Source organism: Salvelinus fontinalis, chromosome 14 (genome assembly GCF_029448725.1).
Source record: "Salvelinus fontinalis isolate EN_2023a chromosome 14, ASM2944872v1, whole genome shotgun sequence".
NCBI classification, from domain to species: Eukaryota; Metazoa; Chordata; class Actinopteri; order Salmoniformes; family Salmonidae; genus Salvelinus; species Salvelinus fontinalis.
In genome coordinates, this window is record NC_074678.1 from 27,810,751 (window position 1) to 27,833,332 (window position 22,582).

Below are 22,582 nucleotides of genomic sequence, written 5' to 3' on the forward strand. Positions count from 1 at the left end.
AAATAGCCGAATCCACTAATTTGAAGGTGTCCACATACTTTTGTATATAAAGTGTATATACAGTGTTAACGGATACATGGTACAATATCACAATATTCTGCTTCAGTCTAAAGGGACTTGAAAAGTTTGGTGAAGTGTGTCAAAAGCAATCTGTGATATTATGGTTCAATGTTCTGGCACATGTTCCAATTATTACATTTCCAATCCCCCGGTCAGGCACACACTGTGAACAACAAACACAGGAAGGCAGGCAGCAGACACCTGGCAACACATAGCAACTCAGCACAGACTGTAGAGATAGAGGACACGGCTGCAGTAATGGAGCTCACATCACATCACACCCACACCCACACACACACACACACACACACACACACACACACACACACACACACACACACACACACACACACACACGCACACACACACACACACACACACACACACACACACACACACATGGACTGCCTACTCACTCTGTGACAGACACAAGTTTAGTCAAGGCAATCTGTTAGCATAACCGCCAGTGACAGGCCTTGTGATGTTCTCTTCAGAGTGTGTGTATGATCCTTCAGGTAGAGGGGAATCAAAGCCCTCATGGGGGATCTCATCCTCTCATTCTCCTCTAACTGTTACAGTGAAGTCACACAACAACATGTGCTTTAAAGCACAGAACACTAGAGCTTGTTGTTTGTGATTCAGAACCATTAACAGCCAGTGGAAAATGCTCATAAAGCTGCAGAGGGGACAGTTAAAGGAAAACTCCACTTAAAAATTACATTTTGGTATTTGTTTCATTAGTCCATTGTTGATAGTCCTAAAATGTATTGCATGTCAGCAATCATGTTTTCAAGATGTATAACTTTCAAAACAGAAAAATATAGCCAGTATCATGCATTTTACATCATGCATCATACCGGCTGTATTTCTGAATTGTGACAGTAACACATCTTGAAAACTTGATCGCTGACAAGCAAAACATTTTGTGACTATCAACAATGGACTAATGAAACAAATACCAAAATATATTTTTTAGGTGGAAATGTCCTTTAAGTTGTCAGGATCAGAGCAGTAGCTGAAGCATAGAGACGCTGCAGGGATAAACTGTAGCTGTAAGTCTTTACGAGGACACCATGCAACAGTGGGCTCATAAACGCTCAGATAAGTGTTGTGTCAATAGTCAAAGTTGGACCCATTAATCTTGAGGGAAGTCTTGGCTACTGTTAGGATGGGAGATGTGGTGTAAGCACATTTAGTGAGACTGGAGGATGCTGCTGGGTCTATTAACCTAATATGACCGTGCCATTAACAGAGTGCACCTGGGTTAAGACTGGCCTTCCAGAGGCTGAGGTTATCACATGTTTTATGGTCATGTTCTCAGAGATCTTAGAATATATCTCTTAATTGCCATTACAGTACTGTACAATACTATTACAGCTCTTCTGTGTTTGAGACAGTGCTCTGGGAGAGTTAATAATCATATTGTTAGGTTGAGGCATATTATTATTGTCACCTATGGTGCATTTTCACATTTTGCAGGGCTTTTCAGTAGAAGTCTTGCCAAATAATTAATTGAGATGGGAACTTGTTCAGGAGTGCCTCAGTTAGCAGCAGGCTACAGTCAGTCAGCTAATCAGTCAGTCAGTCAGTCAGCCAGCTAGTCAGTCAGTCAGTCAGTCAGTCAGCTAATCAGTCAGTCAGTCAGTCAGTCAGTCAGCTAATCAGTCAGTCAGTCAGTCAGTCAGTCAGCCAGCTAGTCAGCCAGTCAGTCAGCTAGTCAGTCAGTCAGCTAGTCAGTCAGTCAGTCAGCTCGTCAGTCAGTCAGATAGTCAGTCAGCTCGTCAGTCAGTCAGATAGTCAGTCAGCTCGTCAGTCAGTCAGCTAGTCAGTCAGTCAGTCACTCAGCTCGTCAGTCAGTCAGTCAGCTCGCCAGTCAGTCAGCTCGTCAGTCAGTCAGCTCATCAGTCAGTCAGCTAGTCAGTCAGTCAGCTCGTCAGTCAGTCAGCTCGTCAGTCAGTCAGCTATTCAGTCAGCTAGTCAGTCAGTCAGCTAGTCAGTCAGTCAGTCAGCTAGTCAGTCAGTCAGTCAGCTAGTCAGTCAGTCAGTCAGCTCGTCAGTCAGTCAGCTAGTCGGTCAGTCAGCTAGTCGGTCGGTCAGTCAGCTAGTTGGTCAGTCAGTCAGCTCGTCAGTCAGTCAGCTAGTCGGTCAGTCAGCTAGTTGGTCGGTCAGTCAGCTAGTCAGTCAGTCAGTCAGCTCGTCAGTCAGTCAGTCAGCTCGTCAGTCAGTCAGTCAGCTCGTCAGTCAGTCAGCTAGTCGGTCAGTCAGTCAGCTAGTCGGTCAGTCAGTCAGCTCGTCAGTCAGTCAGTCAGCTAGTCGGTCAGTCAGTCAGCTAGTCGGTCAGTCAGCTAGTTGGTCAGTCAGCTAGTTGGTCAGTCAGTCAGCTAGTCAGTCAGTCAGCTAGTCAGTCAGTCAGTCAGCTCGTCAGTCAGTCAGTCAGCTAGTCCTCTCAGAATGCCAGATAGGTCTCCTTTCAGACCTGTCTGGCATTCTAACTGCTGCAGCCTGCAGCCTTTCGATAAGAACCACGCCGTAAAGCCTCTCTTTGATGACAATAATGAGGTGAATTGCGAACACACACGCACACCCTGCACTCTGTGTGAAACAGGCTGACAGTAGGAAGCTGTCCCATGACAGCCAATTAATAGGTATGAAACACCAAATATCTTCACTGACAGCAACAGCTAACTTTTGGATGGTCATGGTAACTATTAGTGAATTCTTATTGCAGTAAGACTTCAGCTATCAAGGTAGATAACCGCCTACACACATCATCCCCCTCAGGTCAGACTCTAAGAAACAGGTTCTTATCACAACTCTATATACGTCTCTCACTGATGATGAAACTAGTCTACTATAGATGTACCTTCTCCACATGGCGTGCTAAATATCAAGGCAACAATTATCAAAGTGAAGAGGAGCACACCTCACAAGACAAAAGGCAAACATCGCCACAAGGATCAGACAAAATGTTAATGTGAACATAATCAAATTTACATCAGGCAAGGGATGGACCAGGAATGGAATATACATGTTGCAGTCCATTGCTCCCATGCCTGCTCCTTGTCACTTTGAGTGTGAGTGTGAGTGTGAGTGTGTGTGTGTGTGTGTGTGTGTGTGTGTGTGTGTGTGTGTGTGTGTGTGTGTGTGTGAGTGTGCGTGTGTGTGTGTGTGTGTGTGTGTGTGTGTGTGTGTGTGTGTGTGGGGGGGGGGGGGGGGGGTGGGGGGGTGGGGGGGTGGGGGTGTGTGGGTGGGGGTGTGTGGGTGGGTGTGTGTGTGTGTGTGTGTGTGTGTGTGTGTGTGTGTGTGTGTGTGTGTGTGTGTGTGTGTGTGTGTGTGTGTGTGTGTGTGTGTGTGTGTGTGTGTGTGTGATGGGATGAGCTAGGCTGGATCAAAACAGAGCGGCCAATTTAACAGACGTTTTCATTGATTAGCATTGGGGATATTGCGTATCCAAGTCTGTACTGTGTTGTGGTGTCAACAAATTGCATATCTGCTTTCACTGGACATCTTCAGAGGTTTTTGAAAACTATCAGAAATAAACAGCACACCGCGGAGGCATCAATTATCACTTAGCAACGGCTATAGAGGAGAAAGTGGCGCTTTCGGAACGTTCAGACAGAAACCGCATTGGCCCAAATCTCTCTATATAGGACTCTGGATTGGATATACAGCATCTGTCTAGGCTTACACACTGCACACAGACTCCTCCAAGGTTGTTACACACTGCTCTAGCACTCACCCCAATCCAGACAGAGCACTAACAATGCTAAAACCTTGGCTATGAATTACTTACTGCCATATAGCAAATTTCTAAAAGTGACATGAAGGACATACGGTGATGTTAACTGTGACTGTCTTGGAGGTATTTCTTGCTGCTAGGCTCCCTGGTGAGAGCTGATTCTGAGAGTTGCACTGGAAAGTGCAGATGAATTTATTTAAAATCTTATTTTAGCTGCTCGCTCTAATCTCCGAGAGCTGTTGGTTCTCTATCTGGCCTGGTTAAACTGTGTCTGGACTATTTACAGGAAATCAACTCACCAGGGGGTCATGAAAAAAGAACAACTCTGGAAATAATGGACCGTTGGAGAAAGTTGATCTACGCTGTTATGTAATGTTATTAGATTCCCCTGTGTGATAACAGGCTGTTTTGAGTTTGGAATCACTTTCCAATGCAATGCTACACCTGATACCTGTTCAGAATGGTACCTATAAACGGCTAATAAAGACGTTTTAACCATAGTAATGAACTGCTTCACAGGATATGCATCATAGCGGGAGGGGAATGTGGAATCCAATCCTTGAAATTATTCAATTAGCTGCTATTTCCTGATTCAATTAAATCAGGAGGTATTGCCCATGCCTCTTATAGTGACTCATGTTTCATCATAATCTGATCATTGTGAAGAATAAAGCATTATGGTTCACACAATACAAAGTACACAATACAAAGTACACAATACAAAGTACACAATACAAAGTACACAATACAAAGTACACAATACAAAGTACACAATACAAAGTACACAATACAAAGTACACAATACAAAGTACACAATACAAAGTACACAATACAAAGTACACAATACAAAGTACACAATACAAAGTCCCAACAGATTACACAAATAACCGGAACATTTTCTATTTTTGGGAACTGTATAAATCCGAGGAGGAGGTTTCACTGTAAGATGTTGTATTCGGCGCATGTGACAAATACAATTTTATTTGATTTCAAATGCAACCACCCTAAATTGCAAGTGATTTCATCCAACAGGCAAAGCATTTACTTAGGACGGTAATGTTCATGAGGCACTTGATCGATCTGGCTTCCCAGAAACATTTGAATCAAATCCAGAGCCATGGGTGAGCATTTAGGCTAACAGTGGGAAGGCTCCTGGATAGGGGGGAGAGAGGAAGGCTGGTTTGGGAGCCGGAGGGGGTGTGTGTGTGGCACACTGTCAGTGGAGCGGCATGGGACAGTGGCCTACTGTGTTCAAAGAGCTCGGCAAGGGCAGAGGGGCTTTGTCTCTAAGGAAAGAGAGCAGTACGCTCTCTAATGTCATTAATCTAAGCTCAGTCCAAATAGACCGTAGAAAGGTTTAAACATATGCTGTAAACAAGCTGGAGATTGAGTTTCAGAGAGAGAGAGAGAGAGAGAGAGAGAGAGAGAGAGAGAGAGAGAGAGAGAGAGAGATAGAGAGAGAGACAGAGAGAGAGAGAGACAGAGACAGAGAGACAGAGAGACAGAGAGACATAGAGACAGAGAGAGAGAGAGAGAGAGAGAGAGAGAGAGAGAGAGAGAGAGAGAGAGAGAGAGAGAGAGAGACAGAGACAGAGACAGAGACAGAGACAGAGACAGAGACAGAGACAGAGACAGAGACAGAGACAGAGACAGAGACAGAGACAGAGAGGGGAGGTGTGAAGTGTGTGGGACAAAAACAAAGGAGAGATTATCCAGGTCAGGGGGGTCAGCTAAAAATGGGTCAGTGTGGCTGACGCTGTTAATTGAAGCCTGATATGATCCTGTCCTTTAGAAAGCTCAAGCTCATTAGCTCGCTAATGCACTAGTAATGCACTGTACAGGTCCTCCCTGTCAGGTGGAACTGCAGCCAGAATGGAAACAAAGGCTAGTGTTGATCTAAGGGGAAGTTATGCAAAGCAGACGCAAGCTGCTGCAGTAGCTAAATAACAGATCTGGAAATCAGTCAGGCTAGGCCTTTGTCAATGGACCATTTTTGTAAACACAATATCTTTAACCTGTTGGGACATCACAAGCGTAGCACAAGGTCTTACATTTTTCCAGGCCATGAAAATCTGATCTATTTTCATGGCCTAGAAATGTTGTCAGCTATCAACAGCCAACAGAGTGTTTTTGGCCCCTTGGATGTGAAAAAAATGTCCAAATGATTTTGCTCACCAACTGAGTGCCATGGTTACCTTTGGCTGTGAGGTTTAGCTCTGTTCCCCCCTCTTGGTCTTTAAGAAGAAACACTTATACAAACAGTCACGTATATTTGCATTAGAGACACATCTCAAGTCTTTAACATGCCAATGAGGAAATGAAAATGAGCTCTTACTGCAGACTGCACTTTCATGCCAAGGGAACAATAGGTTTGTTATGCTCAATTTAACTGTATACCGACTGGGTATATGGAGCCTAATTATGAGATGTCGACTGTCAGGACAACATGCATTTTGCCTGAGGAGAGAAAAATCCTAATCATAGACAAATGGTAATTTCTTGAACCACAATAGAAGAGTTTAAGGTAACAATAGAAGAGTTTAAGGTAACAATAGAAGAGTTTAAGGTAACAATAGAAGAGTTTAAGGTAACAATAGAAGAGTTTAAGGTAACAATAGAAGAGTTTAAGGTAACAATAGGGCAGGGTAGTTGTCAGTGGAGGACATTTCCTGAAGTAACCACTCAGCATATTAACACACTTGGGAGATGGTGGGCTGGTTTGTTTTGGTGGTGAAACAACGAGGGCGGATAGGGTGAGTCTACTCAATCAGAGTAAGTACATTAGGTCCCTTCTCCACTGGTGGCTTGGTGCTTTACTCTCTCTGTGCCTCCTGGCGCCACCCAGTCCCAGTTCCAGTCCGTCCCCAGGGCAGAGAGAGAGACACAGGCTACATGGTACCACATGTGGTGTGAAAACTCTGACGCAGGATTAGACTCACTGTACAACGGTAATTGGTTATTATTAACACTCATCACGAATATATTATCCACAAGCTGCGGATGACATGAAATATGCATATTTCCCGAGGCCACCATATGATGGCGATGGGTAAAATGAAGTGTTACGAATTAGAAACGCTCACATTCTTGACATAGAACTACTAGCTCAACGACAGAAATTTGGGACGATTTTCCAACAGCTGCACAACAGAGGCGCTAGAAACTGTAACAGTGTGTATAGCGGGCCTGCCAGAGTGCGTATGTTTGAGTGTTAGAGTGTCTGCGTGTGTGAGAGTGTGTATGTGGCAGTCCAGTGTTTTGAAGCCTAATGGAAGTCTCTAGGGCTAAGCAAGCTGGTCAAAGATTAATGAAAGAAATGCTGGTCCATTGCTCGAGTCTCCACAAAGAGAATATTATGAATATGTTAGGAAAAAGAGGATATATTAAAGGAAAACTTTGTTGGTCATTTGAAGCCATATTTAAAGTAATTTCAGTTCTCCTGCTACACCCGATAAATATCCAAAACGTGTTTCTTTGAAAATGACATAATAATACAGCCTATTTCAGGATTACTGCTCTATCCACATTTATCACAACAGTATTTATTTACTGCAAATGAACATATTAATCTCTATGTGGAATATTGTTGTATCACAAATGATTTGCTTTCTACATAAATTATGATTTGTAGATTCAAGCACTGTAAACCATAAACACATATGATCCAATCCTCTAAATACAATGTATGTCTAACTTCACAATGGCTTTCTGTAACTGGGATAAATTACGAGATTTGTGGAGAGGCCATATTTCCAATCTAACACAGTGTTAATAATTCAATATTTAATATAAAATAAAACAAGTTGTCCGGACACAATAGCATTGAATAATTGATTCACTACTATAATAATAAAAATCACATTATTGCCTTAACGTCTTGACCCTCTGCACTCAAATAAGATAGATATGGTCAAATACAGTATCTATTCTCTGTGACATGTTGTCATTTATGTACACATTTGTTCATCCTTGTAATGAGAGCATTTAACAGAGGAGATAAGAGGCCATCCCCAAGACTCTAGCTCACTGCTTTACTATCTTACAATCACTGTCAATGTCACCAGTCTCTCCTCTGCCACTTTAGCCCACGGGCACAACTGAGCATGGGGAGCTCCAGCTCAATGCAGGAACGGCCATCTTCTCTCTCCGTCTCTCCCTCTCTTTCTCTCCCTCTCACTCATACTGACCCCATGGGAAGGGACTCAATTTAAACCAACACGCCACTTGGATACATTCTGCAAAAAATATCCTATTTCCTACTGCCCACTCAAAATAGATTCATCTTTAACTGCCGAGTAAAATAGCGCAACTAGACCTGCAACTGTATGGGCCTAAAATGTATCTGTCAATAGCAGTGGCACAAGCTTTTACCATACCTAGTCAGAGCATTTCAGAGCTATTTTCTGTCTTCCTGTCATCACCTGCTCCCCTCTGGTGAGAATTACAATATAGATTAAAGAGTCAGTGGGAGAGACAGTGGGATCTAGAGGGAGGGAGGGGCCAACACAGACCTCCAGCAACAGCCACCAGACAGCAGGTTACCCAGGAGGATAACAGCCACCAGACAGCAGGTTACCCAGGAGGATAACAGCCACCAGACAGCAGGTTACCCAGGAGGATAATAGCCACCAGACAGCAGGTTACCCAGGAGGATACCCGCAGCCACCAGACAGCAGGTTACCCAGGAGGATAACAGCCACCAGACAGCAGGTTACCCAGGAGGATAACAGCCACCAGACAGCAGGTTACCCAGGAGGATACCCGCAGCCACCAGACAGCAGGTTACCCAGGAGGATAACAGCCACCAGACAGCAGGTTACCCAGGAGGATAACAGCCACCAGACAGCAGGTTACCCAGGAGGATAACAGCCACCAGACAGCAGGTTACCCAGGAGGATAACAGCCACCAGACAGCAGGTTACCCAGGAGGATAACAGCCACCAGACAGCAGGTTACCCAGGAGGATACCCGCAGCCACCAGACAGCAGGTTACCCAGGAGGATAACAGCCACCAGACAGCAGGTTACCCAGGAGGATAACAGCCACCAGACAGCAGGTTACCCAGGAGGATAACAGCCACCAGACAGCAGGTTACCCAGGAGGATAACAGCCACCAGACAGCAGGTTACCCAGGAGGATAACAGCCACCAGACAGCAGGTTACCCAGGAGGATAAAAGCCACCAGACAGCAGGTTACCCAGGAGGATAACAGCCACCAGACAGCAGGTTACCCAGGAGGATAACAGCCACCAGACAGCAGGTTACCCAGGAGGATAACAGCCACCAGACAGCAGGTTACCCAGGAGGATAACAGCCACCAGACAGCAGGTTACCCAGGAGGATAACAGCCACCAGACAGCAGGTTACCCAGGAGGATAACAGCCACCAGACAGCAGGTTACCCAGGAGGATAACAGCCACCAGACAGCAGGTTACCCAGGAGGATAACAGCCACCAGACAGCAGGTTACCCAGGAGGATAACAGCCACCAGACAGCAGGTTACCCAGGAGGATAACAGCCACCAGACAGCAGGTTACCCAGGAGGATAACAGCCACCAGACAGCAGGTTACCCAGGAGGATAACAGCCACCAGACAGCAGGTTACCCAGGAGGATAACAGCCACCAGACAGCAGGTTACCCAGGAGGATACCCGCAGCCAAACAGCTAACAGTCTCCAGCCATCTCTGCAGAGGGACAATGGACAGAGTGGAGCACTGAAGGACACTGTCTCTCCTACACACTGCTAGCACGTGTGCGCATACACAACACAAACACACACTGGGACACAATGCTTCGTATTGTGTGTTTAGAAGTCAATAGTGGAAAAAACATGATTAAGAATTGACATTTGAGAAATCGCTATGTGTGAGTTGAACATCGTTACACAATTAGTCTAATTGTACTTCTAGATCAGGAACAGTTTCTCATTTCCCCAGCTCAGCAGCTTTGGAAGATACATTGTTTACCTGAAAGATTAGAAGAGCATGTAATGAATGATGATCTGCATCAACACATTTGATCTGCATCAACACAAATAAAAAGACTTGAACATATGGTACTGCTGCCACCACCCATGGTTCAGCCCCGCCCACTACAGCCAACGCCTGGGTGTTTGTGCACTCTATATGTGTGAGAGTGTGTGAGAGAGGCGATAAACACACAGACTACAGACAAGGGCATAGTATGTCTCTATTTTTCTCAGACTGTTGCTTTTTGCTCTCCACACTCATGCCATACTGTGCTCTCAGTGAATGTAGGCATCACAAACCAACCTGTTTCAATAGTTATATGTTATCTCAATCATTTAGTTATATACTCTTAATAGACATGGACTGAATACTACTCAATAATTCAATAGATTATTTTTTCAGAATACTTCTTGAAAAAAGAGGAAAACAGTACACAAAGCTAAAACAAATCAATATGTCACAACCCATGCAAGACTGATCATGTCCATGAATGCAAGAAAAAGGTTAAAAAAAAGAAAAGAAAGTTTGACATAACATGACTGGTGGCAGCCATACGAGCTTCTGATTAGGCCTGTGCCCTGATTAAAGCTGCTACAGTAACCTGGCTGTCACGGTAAACAGAACCAAGTCGACAGAGCAGAGACAATGTCTGAAAGCATTTTAATCCTGAATAAACTCTCTGACTCCTGAGACCTGAGCAAATAACAACACCCTCAACTCATTCTCATCTCAGTCAGTCTGTTGGCTATCAGACCATCCATATGATACCATGATTAGTGCCAACACACAGCCCGCTGGCACATGTTGGTCTTCATAAGGACGTCCCCCTCCATGCTTCCTTTTTGTAAGCGAGATAGGGATAAAACACTGATTACAGCCCTCATCATACTGCTCAAATACCTTAAAAGAATAAGTGCCAGTTCTCCGGAAAGACCTTGACTCCTGCGAGCTCCAATAACCTCCTGTTCACCCCTCCCCCCACACCACCCCACCCCACTTCCCCTCTCACCATTCATGCGAGATCTAATTCACAGATGAATAATAGATGGAAAGACTTTCATCTATCATGGTTTTTTTCTCTTCTCTCGCATTGTGCACTATAGCTGCAGAGATAATGCGGAGGAGAGCATGCATTGGAGATGAGCCATGGGACCCTCTGGTCTGTCTGCTGCTTTAAGTCCCCCTCTCTCTCTCTCTCTCTCTGGCCATCCTTCCATCTGATAAAGAAGGAGGAGAGGGAGCGAGGGAGCAGCATCTCCCCACTCTTCATCCAATTAGTCCCCTGCTTTTTCATGTTCATTACCCTGCTTCGATTAATCTATGACCTTGAGTTCCCTCTCAGCTCTTTATTGACCCTCCCATCTCCCTCTCTGGAGCATCAACCAGAATGTTTACTATCCTAGTAAACTACCCCCAACTCCTTGATATCTTTAACAATCCCCACTAGAAAAATGCCCCTGGGCTTCTTCCTCCTCTCCTCCTACTGTAAAAGCTGGAACATGCAAGGCTTTGTCTACCGATGCACAGCCAGAAGACTGAGATACAGGTGGTAGCAGGCAGTTGGCGCTGCTGAGGAGGAATAAACCCACAAACACTGAGCAATTAGCATTTTGATCCAAATCGGAGCGGCAGCTTGTAAGACAGCCCATCAATAATGCAGGCTGGTGGGAGACCCTGGCTGCTAGGCTACTGGCCCACTGAATGTACAGGGCTGTGTCCTTGGGCTACTGGGGAGAACTCCTGCTCTAGAGCCACACAGGGGCCTCTCCTATAGCTGGGTCCACTGTAATAACAGCTGCTGTACCTAGGCACCCGTGAGTGGAATCGCAATCACAAAAACCACAATACCACCACCAGGCTTCAAATAGCCAGCCATGTCCATCAGCAACCAACAGCAACAGACAAAATGGAGGCCGCCCATTATAGACAGCGGAGAGTTGCGAGTGGAAAGCATCATGAAAGGTGGAGGTATCTGTGGTATCTGGGAGTGTGATTGATGTTAGCGCTTTCATCAAGTGGATTACGTACTTATCACATTAATATTCCTCCTCATATGAAATTCATTGGCACTAAAAGGGGAATGGCAGCATTGAGGTTTTTACTACCATGTTTATTTTCCTTAATTCATTCAATGAAGGTGGCTTTGAAGTGCAATATTAATGTGTCCAGTTGAGGTGTGAGAACAAAAGGCTGCAATATTGAGGATGATAGTGAGTGAGTGTAGTGCTGTTCCGTGGTCTTTGATCAGAGAAAGGCAGGCAGGCTAATTGCTAGTACCTACTCTCTCAGCAGGCAACAAGCTTGTCCCCCTCTCCTCTCTGATAACAGCACTGCTTTCTGCTCCACTCTGTGGACCTCCACCAACGCAGACAGGGGAGTCTGTCTGGGGCTGCAACCGTGATATACTCACACGTCACTATCTCACCAATTTTACAACCAGCAAAAATCAAGAAAACTTCTAAAATTGTCTCCCTCCAGATCAGCTTCCGACATAATAATCTGATTGGTGGGCGCTTTGGTCTTTGTTGACTGAGTTGCCTGAAGTGTGCTGGAGCCTAGCTGCTGGTATTGCACCTGAGGACTGAAGTCGAGTCACAATTGCTGTTCTGCTATTGTTGGAGATACACAGGAAAAACCTCCATCGCCATGGCGTGAAGAGAGGAGGGGTGAAGATGGCTGGCTGAGGCAATATCTAGCAGTAGAGTGTAAACTTACATTGGATAACGTATTGTATTCCATACAGAAAACATATGCTAGCTGTGTAATCAAGGTATGAACTGTCTCATATTTCATTGCAATAACAGTGTAATCAGGCTGCACTGAGAGCTGGGTCAGAAACAGTGGTGAGAGGGCCTCTCGAGTGGCGCTGTGGTCTAAGGCACTGCATCACAGCGCTAGCTGTGCCACTAGAGATCCTGGTTCAAGTCCAGGCTCTGTCGCAGCCGGCTGCAACTGGGAGACCCATGGGGTGGCGGAGGGTTTGGGGAGGGTTTGGCCGGCAGGGATGCTCTTGTCCCATCGCGCACTAACCTGTGGCGGGCCGGGCGCAATGCACGCTGACACGGTCGCCAGGTGTACGGTTTTTCCTCCGACATATTGGTTAGGCTGGCTTCTGGGTTAAGTGGGCATTGTGTCAAGATGCAGTGCAGCTTGGTTGGGTTGTGTTTCGGAGGACGCATGGCTCTCAACCTTCACCTCTCCCGAGTCCGTACGGGAGTTGCAGCGATGGGACTACCAATTGGATACCATGAAATTGGGGAGAAAAAAGTGTAATTTTATTTTTACATTTTTTAAAACAGTGGTGAGAGCAAGGAAGGACTGGTTTATTATGGTGCTTTATCCTTTTCCAGTCAAACTGCATCTGCTCCATACACTAATACCACAGAACAACACCGACACAGGGGCATCAAACCTCAACAAGGAAGGTAAAGTACTCAGGGGAACACACAAAGACTCCCCTCATTCATTCAATCTGCAGTTTCATTATGCAATAAAAACACAAGGCTTTCAGTCCTCCAAGCTATGTATTATAGAGCAGCCTAGAGAGACTATAAAACATTTTATTGCCAGTTTGTGATACCCAAGACCTTGGCTAACTAACCCAATGTATGTGTTGTCCGTGGGAAATCATATTTCTGGTGTCTTCCTGTGAGCAGTCAATAGCACAACACTTCCTTCACATTCCCCCTCCACCTCGGTCAAGCTGCTGGGAGGTGGGAGAGCCCTTCCCCATGTGAATCATCCTGGATCACCCATGTAACACTGCCTATGACTATGCCACTATGGCATGTAACATTACTGAGAAATAGTTCCGGGGGCACACTAATTCCTCCCATTGCTGTGTTTATCTGCAGTTATTGTTCTCAAATCTCATAATCGGCAGGCTAATTGAATTGGACATTATCTAATTCAATCTCACTGGAGGGAGAGAGAGGAGCAGAGGAGCCTGAACTCAAGCCAGCTGCTCCTCAGTGCGTTCTCCTGGTCTAAGCTGCAGTGCAAATGCTGTTTTAATTAAAACTATGAAGCAATAACAAAGGATCTCACAAGAGGTTAAACGCTATACGAGACACTACAGCCACTCTGGTGCTGCATGTAACTAGAACAAGCTTTCTTAATTACTGAACATTCATCACAGTCAGGTAGGGAGCGCTGAACAAGGCATTTGTCAACATCAAAACATGACTTTCCTCATCAGTCTGGTATAAAAATCAACGCCAATGCAACAGGTTGTATTGTGTGGGCAATCAGTATTGAGTCAGAGCTGAGGGATTGTGTCTCTGGTAAAGTTTAAGATATTAATCTCCATCTAAAATGGCTCTCACATTCAAACCATCCAAAGAATGCTCTCAGCCTGACCACAGGAAAGCCTACGGTGTTGAAAACAATGGACACACACACTGTGCCCTGCATCTGCCCCTGCCGCTGCCCATCAATGTCTTGGGGCACTTGTTGACAGACTCTTTGTGGAACTCGTGGAGCTGAACTTCATATCTCTTTAGGCTTCCATGTCTTATTCAGAGTGCTGATCATACACATAGGAGAAACCTTCTTCAGTCATTGAGGTAGGTTATGTATAAAACATAGCACGAATCTCAAGTCCTGCGGGACTACAGCTGGCCATATCCTTGTTTGCTGGAGTAACATGCACTTCTGAAGTATTTGACAGAAGCCTGCAGTAAGAGAAGGCCCTGACAGAGGCTTTGAAGTGTTGTACTTCTCCATGTCAAATCTCTACTACAACTAGGCTATATCAGGTAGCGGGTCAGCTAGAGGGGGTGGTAATAACCCAGTAAACTGTCTCCCGGAGGCACTAGTACTCTCTCAGAATACCAAATCTCACTCAGACTCGGAAGGTCTCGCTGCCGAGAGAGAAAAACAACATCTCAGAAATCAGATTCACGTAATTATTCTTTCGTTGAGGGGTGATTTAATAAAATCATAACTTTTTTAACTCAAACAGATTTGACACAGGGTTTGTGTGAGGAGGCTATGCTAAGCTTGTATTTAATGCGACTCCTGTTAATCTTGTTCCTCATATGAAAAGTAAAAAGTGACTGGTGCTACAGTGCTGTCTCAATAACCTTCACTGTGTGCTCCTGTACAGTTATTTGGTCCCCCATGTATTCCCCCTCCTATCCATCTGTTTTTCCATCCATTTACCCTTCACTGGAATTTAAAGGAGGGGTAGGATTGTCCCAGAGATGGAGGAGTGAGTGAGTGACCTGTGTATGGCAGCTCTGACAGAGGACAGACAGGACGTGATTCATCAGCCATGTTGGGGATAAGGCCAACCTGACACCCTCGGGAGAATGGTGTTTAAGGAAAGACAGCTCACATACGTTAATGCCAATCTAGACACACAGACAACTCTTTCATTTAGGCTTCACATGCCATCGTTGGCTGAAATATGATGGTGAAAGTTTGGCAATGTGATTAATGGTACTGTCAACGGCGGCTCACTAGGCTGTTTTCCTCTCATCATGAAGCAACTACAGACCTCTGTACTAGAGACTATAAACAGTCTGACAGTGAGGTATTTGTCAGCTCATTCCATGCTTCATGAGTGGTGAGTCAGTCTTCTTTCGGAGTCATGTAGCAAAAACCCACCACCCCTTCAATTTCTCAACCTCCAACTTTGGACACAGTGAGGGTGGGTTCCAGCCAGCTGACCATTGAGGACTCTCAGTTCTGCTTCTGTTTCCTGTGCTTGTTCCAGCCCTGTTCAGGTCTTTATTCTGCTGAATCAATCTCCAACCCTATCAGCCGCACCTGCCAACTTCCTCTCTTTCCCATTCCCCCGGAAAGGTGGTTCTGGAAACAACAAGGCCAGTGGATACTTTAGACCCCCCACTCTCACACACGTCCAGCACATACAGAGCCACTGACTGGAAATAACGTCTCCCTCACACCTCGGCAGAAAGGCCCGGCCTGTCGGCCCAGTCTCCTGGAAGTCAACCTTCAGAGAGATGCAGCTCCCCAGTGAACTAGAACTAGTCACCGTTCACAGATCAGTGGCAGACCGTTCAACCATGACGTCTGGAGAGAGTTCTCATGCCCTCTTCCACACAGAGCATCTGATATACAATACCAGTCAAAAGTTTGGACACACCTACTCATTCAAGGGTTTTTCTTTATTTTTACGATTTTCTACACTGTAGAATAATAGTTATGACATCAAAACTATGAAATAACACATATGGGATCATGTTGAAAGCAAAAAAGTATATAATATTTTAGATTCTTCAAAGTAGCCACCCTTTGCCTTGATGACAGTTTTGCACACTCTTGGCATGCTCTCAACCAGCTTTACCTGGAATGCTTTTCCAATGGTCTTGAAGGAGTTCCCACATATGCTGAGAACTTGTTGGCTGCTTTTCCTTCACACTGCAGTCCAACTCATCCCAAACCATCTTAATTGGGTTGAGGTCGGGTGATTGTTGAGGCCAGGTCATCTGATGCAGCACTTCATCACTCTCCTTCTTGGTCAAAAAGCCGTTACACAGCCTGGAGGTGTGTTGGGTCATTGTCCTGTTGAAAAACAAATGATAGTCCCACTAAGCGCAAACCAGATGGGATGGCGTATCGCTGCAGAATGCTGTGTCTTGAATTCTAAATAAATCACCAACAGAGCAAAGCACCCCCACACCATTGCATCTCCTCCATGCTTCCCGGTTTGAACCTCACATGTGGAGATCATTCGTTCACATACTCTGCGTCTCACAAAGACACGGCGGTTGGAACCAAAAATCTCTAATTTGGGCTCATTTGACCAAAGGACAGATTTCCACCGATCTAATGTCCATTGCTCATGTTTCTTGGACCAAGCAAGTCTCTTCTTCTTATTGGTGTACTTTAAAAGGGGTTTCTTTGCAGCAATTCGACCATGAAGGTCTGTTTCACACAGTCTCCTCTGAAGAGGTGATGTTGAGATGTATCTGTTACTTGAGATGTGTCTGAGAAGCATTTATTTGGGCTGCAATTTCTGAGGCTGGTAACTCTAATGAACTTATCCTCTGCAGCAGAGGTAACTCTGGGTCTTCCTTTCCTGTGGCGGTCTTCATGAGAGCCAGTTTCATCATAGCTCTTGATGGTTTTTGCGACTGCACTTCAAGAAACATTCAAAATTCTTGACATTTTCCATATTGACTGACCTTCAGGTCTTAAAGTAATGATGGACTGTCATTTCTCTTTGCTTATTTAAGCTGTTCTTTCCATAATATGGACTTGGTATTTTACCAAATAGGGCTATCTTCTGTATACTACCCCTACCTTGTCACAACACAACTGATTGGCTCAAACGTGTTAAGAAGGAAAGTAATTCCACAAATTAACTCAACAATGCACAGCTGTTAGTTGAAATGCATTCCAGGTGAATACCTCATGAAGCTGGTTGAGAGAATGCCAAGAGTGCAAATCTGTCATCAAGGAAAAGGGTGGCTACTTTGAAGAATCTCAAATGTCAAATATATTTTTATTTGTTTAACACTTTTTTGGTTACTATGTGATTCCATATGTTATTTCAGTGTTAATGTCTTCACTATTATTCTACAATGTAGAAAATAGAAAACATAAAGAAAAACCCTGGAATAGTGGAATAAAGAAAAACCCTGGAATGAGAAGATGTGTCCAAACCTTTGACTGGTACTGTAAGTAGGCTATGCATTGTGGAAATGTGAGATTATGTCATGTAAACAAATACCAGCACGGCAACTCAGGCATTAATCAAAATACTGCCGTTGGATGTTGAGCATGTATCATGCAACCATTGTGAAATGCAGAGATGTATTTGAGGACTTTTATGCAGTGCCGGACTACCACATTTGGGGCCCAGGGCATCGACCTCCAGTGGTGAAAAAATGTGAAATGTTATAATGCTAATCTACACATGAGGCTATGAGAAAATATTTCAGTTTTAAAGCAAGTTTTCTGCAATTCTACACTTTTTGCCATGGTCAAAGAGAAGCATTTGCTATTTTATAGCACATCTCATGCTATGGTTCAAAATATGCCATTTAAAAGCTAATTTCCTTCTATTCTACACATTTTGCTATGAGGATGAGAGAATTTGTCACTTTTAAACTAATTTCCTAAAAATTCTAGACATTTTGGTATCATATGCTATCTGGGGGGGGGCCCTCGACCTCCAGCTCTGCACAGCGATGGGGCGCTCACTGCACCCAGCACAAAGCGGCTGCTCTGTCGTGTGAGGGGTAGCTGGATGATCACTGCAATTTCCTCTTGTTGCAGAGCCTGTTTTTTCGGGGTGTCTGAGCGGGTGCAGTACAGGGAGAGCTCATTCTGTCCGTGGACCAGGAGTTTCCTTACCTTCTATGGATGGGGCCTGGTCCTGGGCCGCATACAACATATCCTTGAACGCCTGGTAAAGGAAAAAACAGAGGGATAATCACTATTCAGTTTCTTAATTAACTACCGTACAACAAATGACAGTTGACGTTTAATCAAATCAATTAACACTTTTTCATATCAGTAAATAATTACGATGATCAGTGATGGTAACATAATGAACAACATACTATTGATTGATACATTCACGTAATCTACTTACATAGCCAGTCTCGTGAATATTATGATAAGTACATGACTTCACGCAAATGAAGAACAAAACAAAAGATCTGAAAACTTAGCAGTATATTAAAAGTATATGAAATTGGCAAACTCAGTACAGAATGTCTACAGGGAAAAATAACCATCCTTCGGCAATAATTAATGTTACAACCCCCAAGATGTGTGAAAATAATGAATCCAGGTTGAGTTATAAGACATCAATGCACTTGTATTTAACCATGAAAAATGTGTCTATCAGATTCCAGATCGTTCAAATGAAAACAGATGGAGGCTGGCCTACACTACAAAGACCACTTTATACAGAATTTGTTTTTTTCCTTCAATCACTCTGACCTTGCAGATAATGTATATGGCCAGATAATTACAAGAGACATCTTAACTTAACATGATTCTCTAGTCTGGGACTGTGAGGCCTGGAACTGAATACATCTCTATTCCTCCATACCAATCTAACTAACTGGCTCTCTGGAGCAATAGCAGTAACTGAGAATGCGTTTCTTGGCCATCCAGTCAAAATAATTAAGCTTGTGACCTTCACTGAGATAGACAGGTACCCGCATGATGAACTTTGTGTATTGTGCAACAGTGTAGAACCAAGGTTTTTTTATTCAAAGCTTAGATGTGACAAAGAATCTCAACCTCACTATATATGTAGCTTCTGTTCCATATGGCCGTTCTCTGGCCAGGTTTATCTGATGTTTGTATAAAGTGGATATAATGAGAGCAGAGGATGACGATGAATCATAGTATGTAGAAGGAACGTACTTAGAGACGCAGTTTGTTATCTGTTCTACCTGAGCAATAATAATGCAGTCAGTTATTACTGTATGCTCATATTGAACACTAATCCAAGAGAAACATTTCATTTGTAGATAACATTCTCTTTGGAAATTGTGATTCGTAGTAGACCACCTGTGCAAACATTGGGCCACGTAGCAGGGCTTACTGGCCCAGGCTAATAGCTGGAAGAGGGCACACCTTCATCAAGATGGAGGCATATTGCCATGGCAATAGCACCGATGGGAATGGGGGCAGGGCAGGGCGGCTCTTTGGGGAATTGACATGCTCTGATTGTAGCCTAGTACAACAGCTTACAGAGATCAACTTGCAGGTATCAACTGCCCTAATGGGTCTGTTAGTCTTCTGTTGAAGTGAGATGTACAGTAATAACAATATCAACTACAGTATTGCAGATGCTAGGTGGTCTGAGATCTGAAATGACGGCTCTGATAATTCTCATAATCACTTTAACTGAGTGGATCTCTGAGTGCAGGAGCTGTACTGTGCAACGGAGGCAGGGCTGACTGAGACCAGATGCCTTCCCAGTAGGGAACAGAGGATGAGTTGTGGGAAGCTCGCCATTCCATCTCTGTTATCGAAGTAAGATGGATATATTACACCAGAACGCAGACATTTTGTGTCGGCTATAAACTAGGATGATCATATTCATCATGTTATGTGCAATTATTTCTGTTCTCATTTTTACCATGCATCTTTTGTCAATGTCATTAAGTATACAGTGGTTGGAATAGTAAAACCTTCACATTATCCAATTTATGCAGAATGAATCATCTTGCATCGTGTGCCACTGGCAGAGCTAAATATATACCTGCACAGAGAGGCTAGAGTGGAAAACGGGCCCCACACTTTAACCTCTGCATGTAATTAACACCTGTGTACCTGCTTATGATATAAATAATAGCATGTCCCTTTTTCAATAGGAAATTAGCTTACACAAGCATTATCATGCATATATAAACCCACACAAGTGATTAGATTGCAACGGTAAAAGCAAAAGAGGCTTCATTCCACCCACGCTGTCGCATAACCGTCTCTACCTTGCTCACAGTCATGTTGCAGCTTCTGTTTCTGCACCTCTGAAAGTACAGTATACCACACTCACACAGAACAGACCAAGAACCAGACCAAGGGCCAGCCTTGACACAACCAAGACCATGTACCAATTGCACTAGCCAAAAGGAAAGGTCCATGAGATAAAAAACAGACATGAAAAAGGACAAAGGGAGCTGTTTTATGCTGTTTGCTTTCATTATCTATGAGTGTGAGATGAATCTGTAATAATGCCAGCGTATCACACAGGAACGAGCTCTGCTTTTACGGCTGTCCTCTGGTCTTCTAATGAGCGGGGGACAGACCTCCATTCTAAACAAGTGTTTAAAATGGACAGCCTCATAGGATGAGCAGACTTCATTAATTTATCACTCAATCACTTTGTCAATTCCTAAAGTCACATGCAAGCATTTTAATGGTTAAGATGGTTTTTCTCCCATGCAGCCCAGCGAACTGCCCTGCTGCAGTCAAACAGAGGCATTTATAATAATCCAGACAACATTGCATTTGGAACAAAAAAATAAGAAAAAGTAACTTCATTGATTGATGGTAATAACCCTTTAGAGAGACAAATGAGCAGCCAAACTAGAGCGAGGGACAAAACTAAACCAGGGAGACTTGTTGTGGCTGATGTTTCTACCACAACACCTTGTTCAAGACAAGTCTAAGGGACATACTGATCTCAATGCTGTTTTGGCAATAAACAAAATGCATAACCTTATTCCTACACTAAGGCCGCACTCACCGAGCTGCATAGGGACATTAGACAAAAAGAAAATGATCATCCAGAGGCAGCACTCCTTGTGGCCTGTGATTTTAATTCAGGAGAACTGAAATCTGTTTTACCTCATTTCTATCAGCATTTCTAGCATTTCTATCAGCATTTCTACCTGTGAAACAAAAAAACTGAAGATCACCTTTATTCCACTCACAAAGACACATACAAAGCTCTTCCTCCCCTTCCATTTGGCAAATCTGACCATAATGTAACGGCTGTCGTCGGTGGAAGAAGGTGAGGACCAAGGTGCAGCGTGGTAAGTGTTCATGATATTTAATAATAATAATCAAAACTGAACACTGAATAACAAAACAACAAAGAAACAACCGAAAACAGTTCTGCCTGGTGCAGACACACAAAGACTGAAAATAACCACCCGCCAAACCCAACAGAAAACAGGCTACCTAAATATGGTTCCCAATCAGAGACAATGACTAACACCTGCCTCTGATTGAGAACCATATCAGGCCAAACGAGAAAACCAACACAGAAACACAAAACATAGATAACCCACCCAACTCACGCCCTGACCACACTAAAACAAAGAAATTACAAAAGAACTATGGTCAGAACGTGACACATAACTCTATCCTCCTAATTCCTGTTTACAAACACAGGAAGTACCAGTGATACACTCAATTTGAAAATGGTCCCATGAAGTGGATGCTAAACTACAGGACTGTTTTACTAACACAGACTGGAATATGTTCCGGGATCCATCTGATGGCATTGAGGAGTATACCACATCAGTCACCGGCTTCATTAATAAGTGCACCGACGGCGTCATCCCCACAATGACTGTACGCACATATCCCAACCAGAAGCCATTGATAACAGGTAACATCCTCACTGAGCTAAAGGCTAGAGCTGCCACTTTCAAGGAGTGGGACACTAACCCGGACACTGATAAGAAATTGTGCTACGCCCTTCGACGAACCATCAAAACAGGCAAAGCATCAATACAGGACTAAGATAAACATTTCTGTTTTTACCTTCAATTTATACATCTTATACACATTTTACAGACACAGTCTACTTTATAATAGTTCTCTCTTGTTTGTTCTTAGTCCTTCCTCTATTTCTGTTGTCCATCCAGTTTGATTTCCACTTGTAACTGTGCTATTTCACAATAGCTCCGCACCTATACACATTTCACAGATCCCGTATGCCCTACATTGTTTATCTTGTTATTAGTCCCACCCTTCAGCTCCACTCAACCTTTCCCATCTATCTTCCAACATCATCCATTTCGGATTTTTATTTGCCATATATTTTTCAACTGTGCTGTGATGCTTCACAAAAGATTTGAATCTTCCTATTCTCATAGCTTCCACGGATTGTAAATTAAAAAGAAACATTTTTGCTAAAATAATTATTATATTATTGATTGATTGACTATGGCTTTTCAAATCCCCCAGTATTGCTATCTGTAGCGTTAGTTCTACGCAAATGTTGCAATTCTTCAACCATTCCTGGACCTGTGACCAAAAACGAGCTACATGCGGACAATACCAAAATAAATGGTCTAATGACTCTGCCTCCTCACAGCAGAATCTACAGAGCTGGGAAGATTGTATCCCCCATATATATAACAT

At 43.9% G+C, this 22,582-nt stretch overlaps 1 protein-coding gene across 1 annotated transcript in view; it reads right to left on the minus strand.

The window, feature by feature from the left end:
* The window catches only part of LOC129810556 (xenotropic and polytropic retrovirus receptor 1 homolog), a 99,146-nt gene that overhangs the window by 65,746 nt on the left and 10,818 nt on the right, over positions 1–22,582 (minus strand). Inside the window, exon 2 of the mRNA XM_055861166.1 lies at positions 18,098–18,149. Within this exon, the coding sequence (XP_055717141.1) occupies positions 18,098–18,149 (52 nt within the window). The remainder of the gene's footprint in view (positions 1–18,097; positions 18,150–22,582) is intronic.